This window comes from Sinohyriopsis cumingii, chromosome 13 (genome assembly GCF_028554795.1).
Source record: "Sinohyriopsis cumingii isolate HCF-2022 chromosome 13, ASM2855479v2, whole genome shotgun sequence".
Taxonomy (NCBI): domain Eukaryota; kingdom Metazoa; phylum Mollusca; class Bivalvia; order Unionida; family Unionidae; genus Sinohyriopsis; species Sinohyriopsis cumingii.
The window spans coordinates 29350107-29369956 of NC_142973.1; the positions used below are offsets into that span (position 1 = coordinate 29350107).

The window sequence follows — 19850 nt, forward strand, 5'->3', positions numbered from 1 at the left end:
ATGAATGCTGGTAGGGACGCAAGAACTTTGTCATCTCCTTACAGGGGGAAGCTGAATGGCTTCTCAAACACTGAGACCCTCCTTCTAGAGGAGTTTCAACAGCCTCCAAAAATGTTTGTCCCAAAATGCGAGATCTGGATGAAAAGCCCCCAAAAATCGAATGAAGAAGAGGGGGATGTTCCTCGTTTTTTCTTTTTTTAAAATTAGGGGTGTGGTCCCTTGTTGCGAAACTCAACTTAGCACATGAATAAACAAAGGATGGAAATTATTGTTGATGTAGTTCCTTATTTATTTAAAGAAATAAGATATTCCAGTTCTGATGATCTGTTTATTGAGTTAACTTGCACAGATTACCAATTAGGCAGAGAAGGCGCCAGCCTAGGGGCCCTGCGACAATGGATCAAAATAATATTGATAAAACATATTAAGATATAATTGCTGGGGGGGGGACATTTTGACTGCCTAAGGGCCTACACAGGGTTTAATCCAACAATGAACATGCAAATACATGGATGTCAATGCGAGTGCTGTATGAAGTTATAACTACTTTATCGAGCTGAAAATAAAAATGGAGGAAACTATGTCCTCAACATTGGAGCGGGGCCTGTTATTGTTCCAAGAACAAAGGGAGTGACCCATACCATTCAGTTCATATTTTAAGTAAAAGTGTCTATCACTATGGGTAGAACACGAGGTAGCTTCCGAATTCCCACAAAGAATGAAGTTCTAAGTGGGAAAAAAAGGCTACAATACGGTTTTAGAAATGAACGGACAGTAGTAACGCTGAGAATAATTAAACACAGTAGAGAAAGACTGCTAACTGCAGTATATTAGTTGTCCACAGGCACAATTTCTCAGTCACTACAGCTTCAGATGTCTATACAGCATGGCATCTGTGAAAATAATGACATATAGGTACATCTACCTTCTGCGCAGCTCCCATGAGGGAGGGATCAGCAGCACTTGGTAGTGGATAAAGCTTTTCCAACATAAGGGAAGCACAGTCTTCTTCTCTGTAAAGTAGACATGTTTATAGATCGAGGGGATGTCATTCATCAGACCCATATACCCCAAATAGAGACTCCCAAACGAGGTCTTTATTGCGCGATAAAAATTGGCTGTTGACTAGTCACCAGTCACTGGATACCATGTACCAGTCTTGGGTCACAGAGTACAACATAATGCATCAAGTACTGATCACTGAGTGTGAGTCACTGCATAATGGTCAGAAACCTCCAACCCTCTCTGCTCTATATTACCACTCCATCCCTATGGAAAACAGATATAGGGAATAGAGATTGGTGGAGGCTGTTGCCATGTCATCAAGAAACATGCTCCTATGTCCATGGTACCCTCTGCCAAGCTTTTTTAAGGGATACCACTTTGGGAACATCAAAGATTTTTCTGGAGCACAACAAAACTTTTGAGGGATGCCCAGCCTAATTCAGAGATGCCATACTCAACATTGATTCTATCGGTCTTTGATACCTCCTATACACCTTAACCACAATTGCAGATTTTTTGTCTCTTTATTTTCCAGGAAAAAGATTGATCAGTATTACCAAGGCTATAGGACAACCCTCCAAGTTCTCTATGGGTTCCACCTATGGGCCAGACCCTCATCTCAGAACTGATCAAATACTTTGAGCTTCAAGGCCTGCTGAAACCATATCTTTTTCTCTCTCAAGGGTATCTCTCATATTTCAGCAGCCACCATCTCAGAGTTAAGACCCCCTTTCCTGCTAAGTGTATATACTCTATATTACAATTCTTGTGTGTGTAATCAGTCCCAATCCTTTTTATTAATTGCACCAATATTCTTCAGACAATGGCATGAGATGAGCATGTGTATTTTTCCACAGCTGTGTCCCTTTTTGGTGAAGCATTTGCCCCTTATGTGATTTTGGTGGTATCCTATTGGATACCATATGTGATAATTCCTATTGGTGCAACTGGACCAACATCTGTTTTATTAATTACCATGAAACATTCCAGATATTGTCAATATGAGGAGAACAAGGTATTTACTATATATGATAATTCTTGTTCAACTAGTCACAAAGCTGTTGATAAATTGATCTTAAACTTGGAATATATTACAGGTATAAAATATCTGTTGTTGTTACATGCAGATGATTTTCAAATTGTTATATCCATTTTAATTTTTTTTTGTCCATAATTGTACATACATATATTTATACATACATTATGCCAGCATTAATGCTCTAATGGTAGCGCTCATTCAAGTAGGTAGGGGTGGGATAAGGTGCAAGTGGCAGGGCATCCATATCTTATGGACACATTTCTAGTTGCCTGTTAATTTATTAGCAAGTTTCTATTCAATAACAGTAAAAAAAATATTATGACAGCAAAAGTTATTTCTATGGAATAAGGACTCGTTTAAAAAGTACAAATATATTTTCATAAAGTTATAGTTACCAAGAGAATATTAAAAAATATATACAATTTTGAACAATGTACTAAATATATCTAACAATAATTATATAAAAAGTTTATTTCTTATTAAAAACATTTTTTCAGCAGCCAATGTCCTTATAAGTGAATGAATCACAGTAGTATTGTATCACAGATGTAATAAATAGCTAAGTAAAACTATGAAGTCTTGCCTTTGAATGTACACTTAAAAACAGTCCTTGTTTGACTTGAAAATGTACAATTGTAACATGTGCCTATAATTGGATAGTTATCTATGTACAGGAACTATTATTGAAAAAATAATTTTAGAAAAGTGCCTATGATTACAGAGAAGCAGAAGTAATCTTCCTTGTCACTCAACATGTACATGACAAAGTAGGTAAAAGACAGGGTTACATTATGATGAAAATAAACTTGAATTATTTCATATGGATTACCAAACCTGCACAGGGTGAATTAAATTTAAGAAGGATTATCTACTGTTTAGCTTGTGAATGTTAAGCAATGTTTAAATCATCTATAGAATCTAAAGTTTGTGTCCTGGTATGTTAGGATTTCCTGTCTTGCTGGGACTACAATGTAACGCCATCCACAAATCTAAAATTCATATCCTGGTATGTTAAGATTTCCTGTCTTGCTGGGACTACAATGTAACGCCATCCACAAATCTAAAATTCATATCCTGGTATGTTAAGATTTCCTGTCTTTATGGTGTTACAAAATAATGCTGTATTCTAAGAATTCTTACACTCTTGATAGTTGCTGAGTTATAAAGATCCTGTTGCTTCATGACTTGTTTGTCAATATCTCTTAAAAAATTGACATCATTGTTTAATACATGTAGTGATAAACATTCAATGGATTATGAATTACATACTGCATTTTATGCTTCTCCACCAATGTGAAATGGACATGTAGTGTTACTCTTGTCCATCTGTCTGTCCATCCAGTTGAGTCTTTAGGTCAGTGTAGAGAGGCACTGGTGTCCCATTGCTACCCAACAAAATCTGAGTTTTATGTTCAATACATACATTGATGTTCCAAGGATAAACTGTCACCTATATATGTTGGCATTCCATACATTGCCACCTAACAAAGTCTGTGTTTAATATTCAATATATATGTTGGCACTCCATGAATACATTGCCTCCTAACAAAGTTTGTATTTTATATTCAGTTCATACCTTGGTATTCCAATGATACATCACTACCTAGCAAAGCCTGTGTTTTATGCTCAGTACATGAACTGGTGTTCCAGGGATACATTGCTGCCTAGAAAGGTCTGTGTTTTATGTTCAGTACATACAAAGGTTGTCCATGAGTACATTGCCACCTTACAAAGTCTGTGTTTAATGTTTAATATATACATTAGCATTCCATGAATACATAGCTGCCTAACAAAGTCTGTGTTTTATCTTCAATATATACATCTGAGGAAGAGACAATTTAATGTAGTAAGAAAACTTCCGTGCATCAAGAGTGTGATACATCTTTTTTTTCTTAAATCATGCTGCTGTTCTTTTGACCCATTATGAAGAATTGGCCAGGCCAGAGTACCTTTTCATGCAGAGTTATTGTAAAAACTAGCTCAAGGAGAGATCATTTGTTGGTTGGATATTTATTCTTGAACTGGTTGTAGCTTTGGTAACTCTGAAAACAATAATAGAAAAACAGAATTAGTCAAGCTGACCCTTACATATTTTAAAACATTTACCATTTATGAAGTTTTGTATATCATTTTTCATTAGAGCACCCACTGTATGCTGCAAGCAATGGAACTTGCTAATGTCTCTTGTTTGTCACTAGATGGTGTGAAATTATGTTCTACAGGATTTTTAGACTGGTTCTCTATTACAGGAGGCTCATAAGCCCAGTTTCTGAAACAGATAACCAAAAGGTTGATAGTATACTTATGCCACCTTGAGCAGTAATGTGTGGGCAAGCTCCAACCTTGATATAGATACTCATTTAAGCACCCGCAACACACTTAACTTGCTTTTATCTCTCTCTTTCTCTCTCTCTCTCTCTCTTTCTCACTGAGTCAAGAAACTGTACACTGGAACTGTGATAGCAGGATCAGACCTGAGTTGATTGAGACTTTTATTTTCATTACTGGAATGAAGATACACACATGACACCTTGATTATTTATTTTCTTTGACAATTCAGTATCTTATCTGACCATCCTTAATGCAGATAGTGAAGTTTCAATGTTAAGAATTTGTGTTATCAATTTCTTCACATGTACTTGTCTAAATTTTATCCATAACCATAACTAATTTAAAAATCTGATAATTCCAAATGATAAACAAAGTAAAAACACCATACTTCTGTTTCACTTTTCACTCTGCGTCATGAATGTATGACATTAAAAAACAAGAGGGTCAAGTGGGTCTAAGATCGCTCACCTATTGACATCTATCTGATAAAAAATTCAAGATTGGACAAGATATCTGGGTCATTAGGATGCTTCCAAGAGAAAGTTCCAATGATTTCAGCTGCATATACTATGATGCCAGGATACTTTCTATCCAATTTGGTTGAAGTTAGTTAAGTGGTTTTTAATATGAAGTCATGTATAAGTTTTCTATTTTTAGTAATAGCAGCCATAGTGTATGCAACATGGTACCATATTAGTATGGAAAGTCCATTAAGCATGAAAGGTACAGAGAATGCCAGTGTTAGGGCCACTCAGGTCACATTCAGGTTCAAAACTACAAATCAATGAATGAATTGAGTAAGTTCTGTGCACATTTTATTACATTTCCGTTATTGAAATTGGTAGGGGGTAAAACAAACAAGGAGGTATAGTCAGACTATAGGTTGAATTATTTTAATCACTTTTTGAGAAGATATTATTTAAAATTTGTGATTTTGTATATTTATTTGATGGCAGATAGCTACCATTTGTTCGTACTTGAAAGCAGTTCATGCAGGGTGCTTTCTGTCAACTTTGATCACATTCTGCTGAGCAGTTTTTGAAAAGTCTTTTAACATTTGATTTTCTTGTTTTAGTAACAGCAGCCATATTTAATGGCAAAGCAGCAAAATCTGTATGAATCTGAAAGCACTTCATGCTTTTTGTTGAGTGGTTTTTGATGAGTGGTTTTGATGAGAAGTTGAAAGGTTGTTAGCTAATTTTGGCAATGATGGTTATATTTGATGGTACATCTATATATTTGTAACAACTTGATAAGAGACTGCTGCTTGTGAAATTTTGCTGAATTCTGTTGAGCAATTTTAGGAAAGATGAAACTATTGGTGGATGACACACAATGCATGCATGCATGATGGACAAAGGACCATAATGTTCACTTACCCTTACAGCCAAAAAAACTAAAAAAAGTTACAAATAAAAATTAAGCGCTAAATTTTACCACAACAAAAGTTGCTCCATTGATTTGTCCACCTATGTTCAGTATCCCAGAATTGGATAGAGTAGTGGCCCCTGCTGATTCTTCCATCTTAAAGTCAACATTTGCATATCCTTTCAGAATAGGTCGTTTCAAGGCAGGCAGCTGAAGATCATCATCAATTTCGCTGTCTGGAACTGGAGCACTGTATATTCTTAGCTAGAATTGAATACAAGAATCAAATTCAGATAAATAGTATTGTTTATACATCCAAACACACCATTGCCATCTTTCTACTTTACAAATAGTCCTGTAGTAAATACCTTTCCCTTTAAAGTCACTAGCAGAAAATGTCCAGCCAAATTTAACTATATAGTGGATAACCTATCAGCAGGTCCGCCAAAATTTGCCATATTAAACAAGGCATACTGAAGAAAAGTCAGTGCACAACTTAATAATACAGTCAAGAGGAAATTATTTCCACTCTTTATGTTTATGTATGTTTTATAGTATTTTCTTGAAATTTAAGGAATTAATTTCAGTGGCATGCATCATAAATGTTCAGTAGTACAAGTTACCTGTCAGACAACTAAAATATAGCTGTTGATTATGATTTGTCTGCCATAAGGAAGAGTTGTTGTTGTTGTGGGCTCCCATAAGGTGGACCATATCATGATATGATGTTGTCCCTCCATCTATGTTTCATTCCCTATTTCATTTCTACACAATAATGTGAGTTCTCAGCCATGACCAAACTATGTAGGTAATCTGCATTTTGGGCAATCAAGAAACTTATTATTTTGGGGTCAAAAGGTCAAAAGTCAAGGTTACATAAATGAAAAAAGGGAAACTGTTTCCACACAATAACTTGTCCTGTACATAAGGTACCCAGAATAAGCTTTATAAATGACTTCCATTTGATATAGGAAAGATACCTACTGATATGAGGTGGGGTGGGATGGGGTGGGGTGAAAAGGCCAAGGCCACAGAGATTCCAAGAAGAAGAAATGGCTTGAGCACGATTATTTTCTCACTATAAGAGAACCATCTGATTCAGTTTGCTGGTTCCAAAGTTGTAAATTTATTCTTACCTCATCCATTGTCCCTCTAAAAAAACTGCTGTTGTCCCTCCCAAGATAAAGTATGGTATCACTGGTTTTGGTTACGGCTGTCTGGAAATATAAAAATGATAGTCACAATGATGCACTTGTGCAAACATGAACCTTCTGAAACTTAAAAAGAATCTTATACACTGACACCTGATATGTTCCATGCAGAAAAGGACATTATTTTTTTTTTAAATCATAAAATTAAATCATACATATTAATAAGGTGATCTCTTATTCAATTGACTGAGCTTGTTAACATTCAGACTGTCACACTGCACATCTGATTTTGATGAAACTTGGAATGTATGCTTATATCATTAGGAGATTCATGCACACTAATCAGGTGATTTTGCATTTAGTTGGCTGAACTTGTTACGTATCAGGAAAACATATTTTGGATCTGATCAAACTTGAAATATGGGTTTATATCATGGATTCGACAATAAGCAAGATCCATGCATACAAATGCCATGATATTGTATCTGACTGACTGACCTGTTACTGCTCTAGTAGCCATATTTTTTTAACCATTTTTGATCAAACTTGGAATATATACTTATATCATCAAGATCTTGGACTCTCAATATTGGGCAAGATCAATGCATATTTATGAGGTCTTGCGTATGACTGGTTGAACTTATTACCTACCACTGTAGAAGTCATAATTCTAATCCAAATTTTTGATCAAAATTGGAAAATGGCTTATATCATCCAGATCTTGGACAATTTCAAAAGTAAGCAGGATCCAATTACAGTGGTCCCCCTTTTGAACTGCCCTTCCTGACCAGCGGCTACCCGCTCCTTACGGCCACAATCCGTTGGCACCAACGAGTTTGTGTTCAAAAGTACCCCTTGCGAAAGGCCACCCGGCTAACGTGACCAGCGGCCAGCACATTAGTGCAATAATATAAAATTTACCCCTCACAAGCGGCTGCATTTTATTTGAATATGTATCCAGAACCAGTATTTTATTCATAACATGTGTTAAGTAATCCGATTTCTGTTTCCCGATGTCAGGTTTTCGTTACTGAAAGAAGTGTTGAGTAAAGTACATGTACCACTAAGGTTAATATTATATCATTTATGCCTCATGAGAAGCCACATTTATTCCATAAAGCCGAGAAAGACTCAAATTTTAATCCATACAAAAGGGTAAGTACATGTAATCCAATTAGCCTTACTGCTGTGTTATCATAAGATGTCCAGTTTAGTCACACTTTGATAATTGTTAAGATTACAATTATTGAACGGTAGTAACAGCTGAGAAGTGGCAGCATCAATGTACAATACACAAGTCTGCAGGAAAATGGTTTGATAGTCTTTATGGCTTCCCTTAGTAAGATGTTGAGCTTGTTCACTTTGATAATCAGTGGCTATTACTACTGACAATAATTGTCAAAATTACAAATCCTAACGGCCGCAAGGTCAAATCTGCGTGACGTTAATGGTACATATTGAAGCCGTTTTGGCTTCTCTCACTTAGTGTCAAGAAATGTATAAAAAAAATAGGGTACCAGACTGTGACTAACGAATCACATGACAAGATCACTTCCTTTAAAAACACACGGCAATTTCTTTAGATGCATACAAAATTGTTTTATCAGTATTGTAGTTGGCAACATGAATAACTTACTGCAAAAAGATCAACATGACATCGAAGAAAAGAAAACTTCTCAGTTTAGAAGAGAAAGTGAAATTAATTCACCTGACTGAAAGGGGGGGGGTCGAGGATCCTTGCAGAAAACTGATGTAGGAAAGACTCAAATGAACAATATCGTGAAAGATAATGAAACAATTCTGCAGAAGTGGGAAGGTGAAATGGACGGAGAAAGGAAGATTGTTTGAGCCAGGAGACGTTTGTTTCCTGATTTGAATGACAAGAAAAAGCAACAGTTTTGTCAGTTGAATTGGGATATGACGACTTTACCGCAAGTAACGGATGGTTGCACAGATTTCAAGTGCGACACAATATTAAGTGTTCTGTCCTTAGTGGAGAATCAGCTGATGTTAATAATGAAGTTGTCGAAGATTGGAACAAAAGACTAAATGATATATACAGGGGATATGACAGCAAGGATATTTTTAATTGTGACGAGACTGGTTTGTGTTTTAGACTGTTACCAACAAAGTGACAGATGTGATCTGTAACATAATTATAAAGACAGTTTTAAAACTATATCAATGGTTATTCATAGCATTTTTTTGAAAATGATGACACAGTTTGTTTTACATTTATTTCACAACATGCATGTGATTTTTTAATGAAAATATTAAATGTTTTAGAATTAAATGTACTTATGACTTTCTTCATATGTAATTACTATTCACATTTGTCATCCCCCTCTAGAAAGGCCACCCTAATTATAAGGCCACTTCCCTGCTGCATTAGGGGTGGCCTTATAAGAGGGGGACTACTGTATATTAATTGGGTAATCTTGCATTTAATTGGCTGATCTTGTTACCCTTTTTGAAGCAATATTTTTGATCTGTTAGTTTATTAATTATTATCAGATCTGGATAACTTCAGTTATGAGCAAGAGACTTTGCATGGTAATTACACCCATATTTGTAGAAAGAATTTATTCTAGATAGAGTAAAACAGGAAAAATTAGTATTGTAGAAAACACAGAAGATAGTTTATACAGGATGTTTTTACAATACAGATAAGCCTACTTAAAGAATTGGTCAATGGTTATATAAAGCAGGTGAGCAATAAGTCCCACTTGGTCCTCTTGTTTAATGGTGGCATCATTTTATCAAACAAGATCATGGGTCAAATAAAACAAAGCCTCTTAAATATAATTTATAAAATGAAAATATAAGTATTAGATCTAAAATAATTTATTACACCATCAAACATTAAATAGACAAGAAAGTATTAATACATGTTGATAGTGGGCAGAAGCAATGTTACTATATGATTAGTGATTTGACAGACTGAAATATATTTAATGGCAGACTATTGAAATATAGAATTTATTTAAGTTTTATGCAAAAATTCAAACATATGATAACAAATTGTACAAAATGTTGAAATGCAAACAGTAAAATCTCTTGAATGGATTTTTGAATTAATAGCAGTAAAAACATGAAAAGAAGATTATGATCATGTTTCAGCTGGTAAAATATTTACATGAAATTCTGTTAACATACCACCTGTATATTGAAGGGTGTGGGGGTTAGACTTACCCAGTCAATGCTGGGGACACTTGAGGTGAATCCAGTTTTTATGCCATCAACAAACAATGTTAAAGTTTGATCTGTGGAAGATAAAATTGTATATGTGTTACTATCACATAAAAGATAATAAAGGCTCCGTAGAAAAGATTTGCTTTTTTAAACATGAAAACATATGTATATCCCACCCACCCACTGACATCCAATGATTAATATAATTCTGTAATATTGGTACTTGACAGAAAAGAATGGAAAAATTTAGCGAAATGATTAAAATAAAATTTTGTTAGAAATGTAACATAGAAAGTTTCTGATTTTTAAGATCTCGAATTTAGATTAAAACAGAGTGGTTAATTTAGATAACATATAGAAAGCTTCAGCTTTGCAAAACTTAAGATAAGTTTTATATTTGTCCAAAAAAGTGGACAGGAGGCTGAAATAAAATAAAAATAGATCTGTGTTTATATAAACACTGCAAACAAAACAAGTCCGTGTCAAATGATTAAAAAATGTAGAAAAACTGCAATAAAAGAATGAAAATCTAACCAAGTCATTTTCATGTGCCTACAATGATGGGTACCAAATTTTATTGGTCTACCTTAAATCAGTTTTGTGTGTGTGTGTGTGTGTGTGATTGTTTTGGTAGCCATTCTACTGTGTATCTTGCTCTTATGATTTGTAATGTTTTAATGTAGACTAACAAAGTTTTGTAAAAAGAAAAACTAAAAAACAAAAAAACAGTCATGGCCTGGAAAAGTAAAGTCACAATTATGTATAAAAAAATAAATAATTGTTGCTCTGACCTGGAAATCTAAAAAGGATACATATGAATATAAACATGTTTACCAAACTTCAGTTGCCATTTCTTATCATGAAATGCAACTGAATATTAAAAGTATCACAAACAAAAACAGTTTAAAACTGCAAAACGTGTCAACTAACAGAACAAGCTGACATTAGTGAAGAAAAGAATTCATTTCTTGAAATTGCACGTTGTTTAAATCAATTTTTCCATCCCCCACCAAATAGTGGTTTTATGATGCCTTATCCACATTTAATCCTATTATCTTCCACCTCAATGAAACGTGTGTGTGTGTGTGTGTGTGTGTGTGCATGTGTGTGTGTGTGTGTGTGTGATTGTTTTGGCTGCGACTGTATTGTGTATTTTATGATTTGTAATGTTTTAAGTATATCCTTATTGTAACTTGTTCTTTCAATTGGCTTATTTGCGTACATGTCATTCTTAAAGTCTCCAGTTCAAACTTTTAATTGTAAATTTTAATTTTTGTTCAGTGTTTCACTTTGCTGGAATCTGTTAAATTTGCAAGGATTGGAACTGAATAATTGACTTGATTTATCATATCTATGATACAAAATATTTGGTTTTCTTCTTTCTGATAAACCTTGTAAGCGTAGCTGAAAGAGAAATCAAAGAAACCAAGGAGGCATATAAATTTTGTGTCACATGTGACCCTCTCCATCCAGGACATTCTGCATTTTGATTGTAAACCTAATGAAATATTATAACATATATTAAACCCTCCCCCAGTCAATATAGAATTAGTTCAGGTTACAAGGTGGAGTCCATATTGCCTAATGAAAACCTCTGTTGTCATATAATCATAAACATGAAACATTATGCCAAATACAATCAATCAAATATCATACCAAAAATATGATCACCCTCTTTAAATTTGTGTAAATGAAGTTCAGGTTACCAGGTGCACTGAGTGAGGGATGGACACACAAAAATACTGACAAATGAATGGGGTGTATTGCAGATGAATGGACATAGCAAACACAAGATATTCATTAACATGCATTGATAATCATTACTGAGCTGTGGAAAATACACAAAGTATTATCAAACATTGGTAAGAATATTACATTTCCCAATTTGTTATTAAGTTTCTTCATTGCTTGGTTCAGTATTTGATATAGATTTCAACTTTAATAAAAAATTTACAAATTATGTCATTAATAGTTACCCTGTTAAAATACATGTACTGAAACAATGGTCACGACTCAGAGAAAATAAGTACAAATATTTCAATCAATCAAACTTTATACACAAGTCATCAGTATATTAGGTTCCTATAAATACATACAGAATACAATTAAAATGTTTAGGTACTATTAATAATGTGTTATGAATTGCTGATGGTTCAAACAAGATATATGGTACCCCATTTGGCACCCCATGCATCATATGATGCAAACTAAATGTTATGAATTGTTGATAGATTGTATTAGGCACATGATAACCCAATTTGATTCCCCTTGCATGGGTGAGACTTACAAAGCAGTACAATTGCACACATGAAGACAATATAAAAAAGAACGTATTTGAAAACCTACATTATCTAGAATTTATTCTTTGTTTTATAGTTGTCATTTAAAATGTCTTTAGCCATAAATAAAAATTCACACATGTAAAATTGTTTTTAAAACTTATAAGTCAAGCAAGTATGTTGACTGAGAGATCTGAGGACCAATCTTGTGTTTACTCTGCACTTTGCTTTTCTTTGAACTGATTCCTGCTGCCATTTTCTTTCAAAAGTTCTAAACACTGCATACCTACCTGTTTTACACTTTGTATTAGTAGTTTTGCTTTATTTATTTAGTGGAAAGAATATTACAATCACACTATAAGAAGTTGGCATCACAAGGACTGGGAAATAAGAATATTTTCATGCTAAATGATTATAAATATGTTTTTGTATCAACATTCCAATTCTATTTAACAGGCCAAAATTCATCACCTTTTCCACCTAGTGAAAACAGTATTCAAATATTTGTTTTCAAAAGGCCAAAAACATGAGTGGTGTGCCTCCCAAAGCATTGAAAATTTATAATACATTTTCAACTTAAATGCTTCAAAATTCCATATTAAATTTCCTCTATTTTCAATTAGAGTTTAACATTATTTTCAATGACATTTACGTATTTTTGGCCATAGACTAACTTGCAAAATTTACCCCAAACAGCAAAAAGTTTTGTTTTTTATATCAGCTGTACTTACATTCCAGACTGTATTTGAGAGTCACAGCATAATATGTATCTGCAGACAAAGCTGAGGTTGTTGTCACATTGGCATCACCATAGCGGCCAACAAATACCTTATTCTCAATGGTAAGACAAATTTTTCCACTGAATGTGCAGAGAATGGGATAAGGACCAGTAGTGAATCCAGAGTCTAGACTGATCCACACCTCAACAGTAAAGCTAAAATTGAAAAAAGGAATGAAATGAATGCTGATTTGGTTATCTTCATGATTCTTTGTTGTCCAATTCAGAAAAAATTAATTCTGTACTTGTAACACTAGTGTAAAATTGTGGGGCTCTAGTCTGTGGAGATCTGCTAAAATATTCTGTGAGATGGAGTCATTTTTTCTGTGAGGTTTATTTTCTTTCATGTCCCATGATATAAATGCAGCACAATTGTCAGTACAATTCACTAATCTTATGCGTGTACACTTGATATCGACCCAATAGATTCTTGTTTAGTTTATCCACATGTTACTTTAAAAGAGAATCTTATGTCATTGATGATACTGATGTAATGATAACGCTGATGATGGTAATGATGTAATGATAATGCAGATGATGATACTGATGTAATGATAATGCAGATGATGATACTGATGTAATGATAATGCAGATGATGGTACTGATGTAATGATAATGCAGATGATGGTACTGATGTAATGATAATGCAGATGATTGTACTGATGTAATGATAATGCAGATGATGGTACTGATGTAATGATAATGCAGATGATGATACTGATGTAATGATAATGCAGATGATGGTACTGATGTAATGATAATGCAGATGATGATACTGATGTAATGATAATGCAGATGATTGTACTGATGTAATGATAATGCAGATGATGGTACTGATGTAATGATAATGCTGATGATGATACTGATGTAATGATAATGTAGATGATGATACTAATGTAATGATAATGCAGATGATGGTACTGATGTAATGATAATGCAGATGATGGTACTGATGTAATGATAATGTAGATGATGATACTGATGTAATAATAATGCAGATGATGGCACTGATGTAATGATAATGCAGATGATGGTACTGATGTAATGATACTGTAGATGATGATACTGATGTAATGATAATGCAGATGATGATACTGATGTAATGATAATGCAGATGATGATACTGATGTAATGATAATGCAGATGATGGTACTGATGTAATGATAATGCAGATGATGATACTGATGTAACAATAATGCAGATGATGGTACTGATGTAATGATAATGCAGAAGATGATACTGATGTAATGATAATGCAGATGACGATACTGATGTAATGATAATGTAGATGATGATGATGATGCCTTACCTAAAAGTTTTAATGACCCCCCCATAAAGGATATGTTGAAAAGGAATAAATGAGGTAAAATTCTTTTAAAACAAACTATGATTGATTTAAAAGTAAAACTATGTACCTTGCATTCATTTTGAGTGTTGTCACATTGGGAAGCAAAACATAGTCATTTTTTCCATCAAAGTATAGTCCTTTGTTTGCATCATCCAAACATCTGACCTTTAGATCTGACCAAATTATGCTCAAAGCTCCATGCTGGATAACACCAAGACGTCCCCCTGTAATGGTAGAGTCAAAGACAGCACCAGAATCTACAAGTTGGGTATCACCCTTATATGTGATCAACCTGTAAATGCAGAGTAAAAAATTAGCCTGGAAATGCTTGTGTCCACCATTGATACACATTATGTATCAAGCAAAATTGTTGATGAAAGAATCATGCACAGTTTAGGAGAATTTTTTAAAAATTTCACTTAGAGTTAAATAGTCTGATATTGAGGTCAGAGGTAAGCAGCTTGATATTGAGGACAGAGGTAAGCAGCCTGATATTGAGGTCAGAGGTAAGCAGCTTGATACTGAGGTCAGAGGTAAGCAGCTTGATATTGAGGTCATTGGTAAGTAGCCTGATACTGAGGACAGAGGTAAGCAGCCTGCTACTGAGGACAGAAGTAAGTAGCCTGATACTGAGGACAGAAGTAAGCAGCCTGATACTGAGGACAGAAGTAAGTAGCCTGATATTGAAGTCAGAGGTAAGTAGCCTGATATTGAGGACAGAGGTAAGCAGCCTGCTACTGAGGACAGAAGTAAGTAGCCTGATACTGAGGACAGAAGTAAGCAGCCTGATACTGAGGACAGAAGTAAGTAGCCTGATATTGAAGTCAGAGGTAAGTAGCCTGATATTGAGGACAGAGGTAAGCAGCCTGCTACTGAGGACAGAAGTAAGTAACCTGATACTGAGGACAGAAGAAAGCAGCCTGATACTGAGGACAGAAGTAAGTAGCCTGATACTGAGTACATAAGTAAGCAGCCTGATACTGATGACAGAAGTAAGTAGCCTGATACTGAGGACAGAAGTAAGCAGCCTGATACTGAGGACAGAAGTAAGTAGCCTGATACTGAGGACAGAAGTAAGCAGCCTGATACTGAGGACAGAAGTAAGTAACCTGATACTGGGACAGAAGTAAGTAGCCTGATACTGAGGACAGAAGTAAGTAGCCTGATGGTGAGGTCAGAGGTAAGCAGCCTGATAGTGATTACAGAGGTAAGGAGCCTGATACTGAGGACAGAGATAAGTAGCCAGATAGTGACCACAAAAGAAAGATTCTGAGACCTTATGATTCCATTATTGATTGGTGTTTAACAGCACATCAAAACATTAAGAATCATATCACCAAGATAAATGGAAACAGGGACATACCTTGGTGGCCAACTTGGCCTGATCTTGATAGGATTCAAAACCTCTACTTTTCTAATAGTGCACCCAGCATGCTAACCCGTGGGCCACCAAAGTTTAACTGGCTAAGATTTACGTTTTGTTGTCTATAATGAACTGTTTTAAAATGATAAATTCTTTTTTGCCAAATAAGAGAAACATGTTGAGAGAATAAAACATGACATTCTACATCAAATCTGTAAAATCGTAATTTTACTTAATTATATATCAGCCATTTCCATTGAACTTTACAAAAGTAGAAACTTAGAATGTGTAATCAACACAGTTAAAGCCTCTGATAAATGAAGTTACCGTATTTCATGTAATTTTTTTGGTACACTAAAAAATATTTATTAATTTCAGTGTACGAAAAATTATGTGTAAAATAAATAATTATGATTTTGTGGTACTGACCAGGTACGAAAAATAAATGGATCATACCCAAACAAGTTCTATGGAATACATGCTACTCAACATCCTAATGGTAAAAACGTACAAAATAAATGTATATTTTCTGTCTCATTCTGCTCTCAGCTGAGGAATCCAATTAGAATAAAAATCTAAGTACTCAAAAAGATTTTTGTCTTGTTTTTAGTGAACGAGAGAGAGAGAGGGCATAATGTCTCAGTGTGCTAGCTCATCTGCTTTAGAGCATACTTCTTTGTAGCTGTTATGTTGTGTAATGTTGTCAAAATGATTCAGATGGCCTGAACATGTATGGGTATTATTTATTGGTAAAATGTATGCATCGATACGAGTCCACATTGTCAAGAAACTAAGTGCAACTTTTATTCTTACAGCAACAACAACCTCATTTTCAAATTACAATAAAAATATAAAGAACTTAAAAACATGTTTTAGTTAATGTACATGAACACACATGTGTGTGTGTGAGAGAGAGAGAGATGAAACAAGTGAACAAGACTTTATTTATTCAGGGCAGTTTTTATTTGTAGCTTTTGCAAAAGAGAAAAAAGACTATTTCCAGTTACCTGACAATAATCCTCAATGTATTAGGACACAACTATACTTCAATATCAATAAACACCTCCAAATCAACAATTCATTCTTGTTTTAATTACGGTATACATTGTTACAATAACCACATGGCTATGCAGTGCTATTTACACGCTAATTAAATATGCTTAAAGCTTTGGTTATTCCAGTTGAAAGCATATATAGGGCAAGATTCAACAGAAATGGTCAAATCAGCAATGCTGATAGTTGGGAAATTATGCTCTCTTTAGGGAAATAAAATCTGTCAATGTGCTATCGAGGCCATTGCCCATACAGCAGATGTTGTAAAGACCAGAGATCACACATATTACTTGTTATTCAAACTTGTCAATAAAGATAACAATAGACGGGTATATCATAGAGTAGATTCGTAACAAAATGCTAATTATATCCAAGTCAAAACAGTACAAGCACTTAAAAGATTGTATACATACAACTCAATTTAATGGAGTCTGTGACTTTCAAATTGATGATACAAAATGACAAGATTTTTATAATTTATTTTTATATGACTAATGAAACAGTAAGACTAGTTCATCATTGGCCTGTGGTCTTCACTTTAGCATGTGCTCAGATATAATTTTTGTTGGATAAGAAAACATCACAGGGCTTCTGAACTAAATTTAAAACATACATGGTGTTTTGTTACGGTGATGGGCTTAATAAAGAGAACTAATTAATGATAATTAAGGATTATGTTCTGTAAAGGCTTTTGTCCAGTTGTTAATAAACCCCAGTAGATATTGTAATGACAACAAGATAGCTTATGCATCAATCATTGTATCTTCTCAGCAACAATTCATTATTAATTTTTGTAAAAACAAATTGGCTATATGGTATCTTTGATCTTTTTTGCAAATGTAAATCTTCTTAGTAGAAATTTTTGGTCCAAAAATTTAATAGATTTTTCGAAAATTACAAAGTGATGTGTACAAAAAAATATGATACATTTAATTAATTATTAGTTGATAACTGGATTGTGTACAACAAATTAAAGGGTATGAAAAAATACATAAAATATGGTAAATGACTTGTCGGGCTGACCACATTTTCATTGACATAGAATAGTTTCTAATAGTGGCCATCCTGATAGTCCATGTCATTGACCTAACTGTACTACCCACCTTATGTATCCTATTGATGGCTGATGGGTGAGGTGCCACCTGTAAGTTGTTTGAGGCTCCCAGCCCTGCATGTCTGGGTCTTGCCACAAATATTTGACCTGGCTGATTGTTTCATAACTGTGCCACAGAGCTTGTGACATGGCAGCTCCAGGGCCTGTATTAGAGTCAACAACCTGTTCGAAATAAAAAAATTATGTTCAATGAAAAGAAATCTCTTCACCATTTATAACTATAATAATTCAGTGACAGTACTTTAAGATGGCAGTGCTATTTTTGTGTTAAAATTTTTTTACAAGTGTCCAGTTCTGGCTTATAACTAGTATTGTGGACTTGTGCCACAGCTTTTGTTGCAATTCACAACCTCTATTGACTTTCATGTAACAATTACACTAGTGATGTGATCTATTATTTATTGTCATAAGCATGGCTGATTACCTGCACCATGGTCTGGTTCCAAATATCATTATTAGACTCGGCAACTTGTATCATGTAATTTTACAAGTAATGATCAAATAGTCCTATTGTATTCAGATGTTATATAGTGCATGTGCAGCACATCACACTTTCTGCAATTTTGGGAGGTAATAGATTATAGGTGCCATATGTACAAAATTGTAAAACTCTTTGTTTCTTACATAATACAGTATGATCATCCATGTTCCTCTTCAAATATAGCGTCACCAAATAATGCAGACTTCAAATATCTGAGGCCCAAACAATAGTTCACCACTCCCTGAATAACAGAATCCCCCCCATCCATGCTGCTGCACTTCACGAAGCCAAAGTCCGTTAACCACAACTTCTGAAATTTAGTTTTTAATGGGATTTGCTCATTTGACAGATGGTTCATCCTTCCATGTATCACTGTTTTGTTTCAACATTTTGCCTTCAGCAATGAATTACACTTCGACACTGTTTCAAACCTTATCATTCCAACAATCCAAATAATCATATTTTGTATTTTATGTATGCATACATCTGATTGTACTGGTGGTAGGCCAAAACTAGTTTTAAGGGCCACCTATTGCACATACCATTTTATAGTTGAAATCTACCACTTTAAAAATTTTAAAGAATTTTTAAAAAAATATAATAAACAAAACCCATGGTATTTTACATGTTCTATCAACCCATCAGAGGAACTAGCCAGAACCAGTCTACTTGAGACTGAAAACACTCAACCAGTACAATGACCAGGGAGATGATGTGTGGCAGAGCATTAGGATTAGAATGTTTAAAGAACAACTGACATGTGTACACAACAAGCAATTCGTTGATTACCTTACTGTTGGAAGCAATAAAGGAATAAAAAGAGGTCATTATGACTTTTGAGCCTTTGATGAAAATCAGCTGACCTTTAGCAGATGGGAGATAGGATGGACAGACTGACCATAAAAATATGATTTTAGCAGGCACGTAAAAGTATTTTATTTTTTTGTCAAGTTTATTTGATACTGAGTTGTTCAAGTTGTTTCAAGAGGACAGCTCTTACATACTTGGTTCAATTTCATGACAAAATGCATGTTTTCTCTCAATGCTAATAAATATGTAGCTTAAAAGTATTACAAATTCAACATTGCATGGATATCAGTTTAAGTGTGTGCAAGTGGGTAGCATGTCCTGACTTTACATGTGTTTCAAAGGTATGCATCATTTGTATTTTATTAACTATTTGATGTTTTTATGCACAAAAATTAAGTTCAATCCCTTGATAAAAATATGTTAACAATATATTACAAGATAATTAATTTTAAAGTTGGTATAAATTATTCATAAAAGCATAAATACATCATGTAATTTTTCACTGTTTATTTCAAGTCTAAATCAATCATTGTTATTT

At 34.2% G+C, this 19850-nt stretch overlaps 1 protein-coding gene across 2 annotated transcripts in view; it reads right to left on the reverse strand.

Moving 5' to 3' along the window:
* Positions 1-1943: 1943 nt before the first annotated feature.
* Positions 1944-19850, reverse strand: part of LOC149785120 (uncharacterized) — a 279057-nt gene continuing 261150 nt past the window's right edge. For both annotated transcript variants that reach the window (XM_089978887.1, XM_089978886.1), the window contains exons 54-60: positions 18011-18183; positions 14559-14783; positions 13097-13299; positions 10087-10157; positions 6880-6960; positions 5813-6007; positions 1944-4086 (exon numbers count right to left, since the gene is read on the reverse strand). In XM_089978887.1, coding sequence (XP_089835013.1) covers positions 4036-4086; positions 5813-6007; positions 6880-6960; positions 10087-10157; positions 13097-13299; positions 14559-14783; positions 18011-18183 — 999 coding nt within the window. In that variant the 3' untranslated portion in view covers positions 1944-4035. The remainder of the gene's footprint in view (positions 4087-5812; positions 6008-6879; positions 6961-10086; positions 10158-13096; positions 13300-14558; positions 14784-18010; positions 18184-19850) is intronic.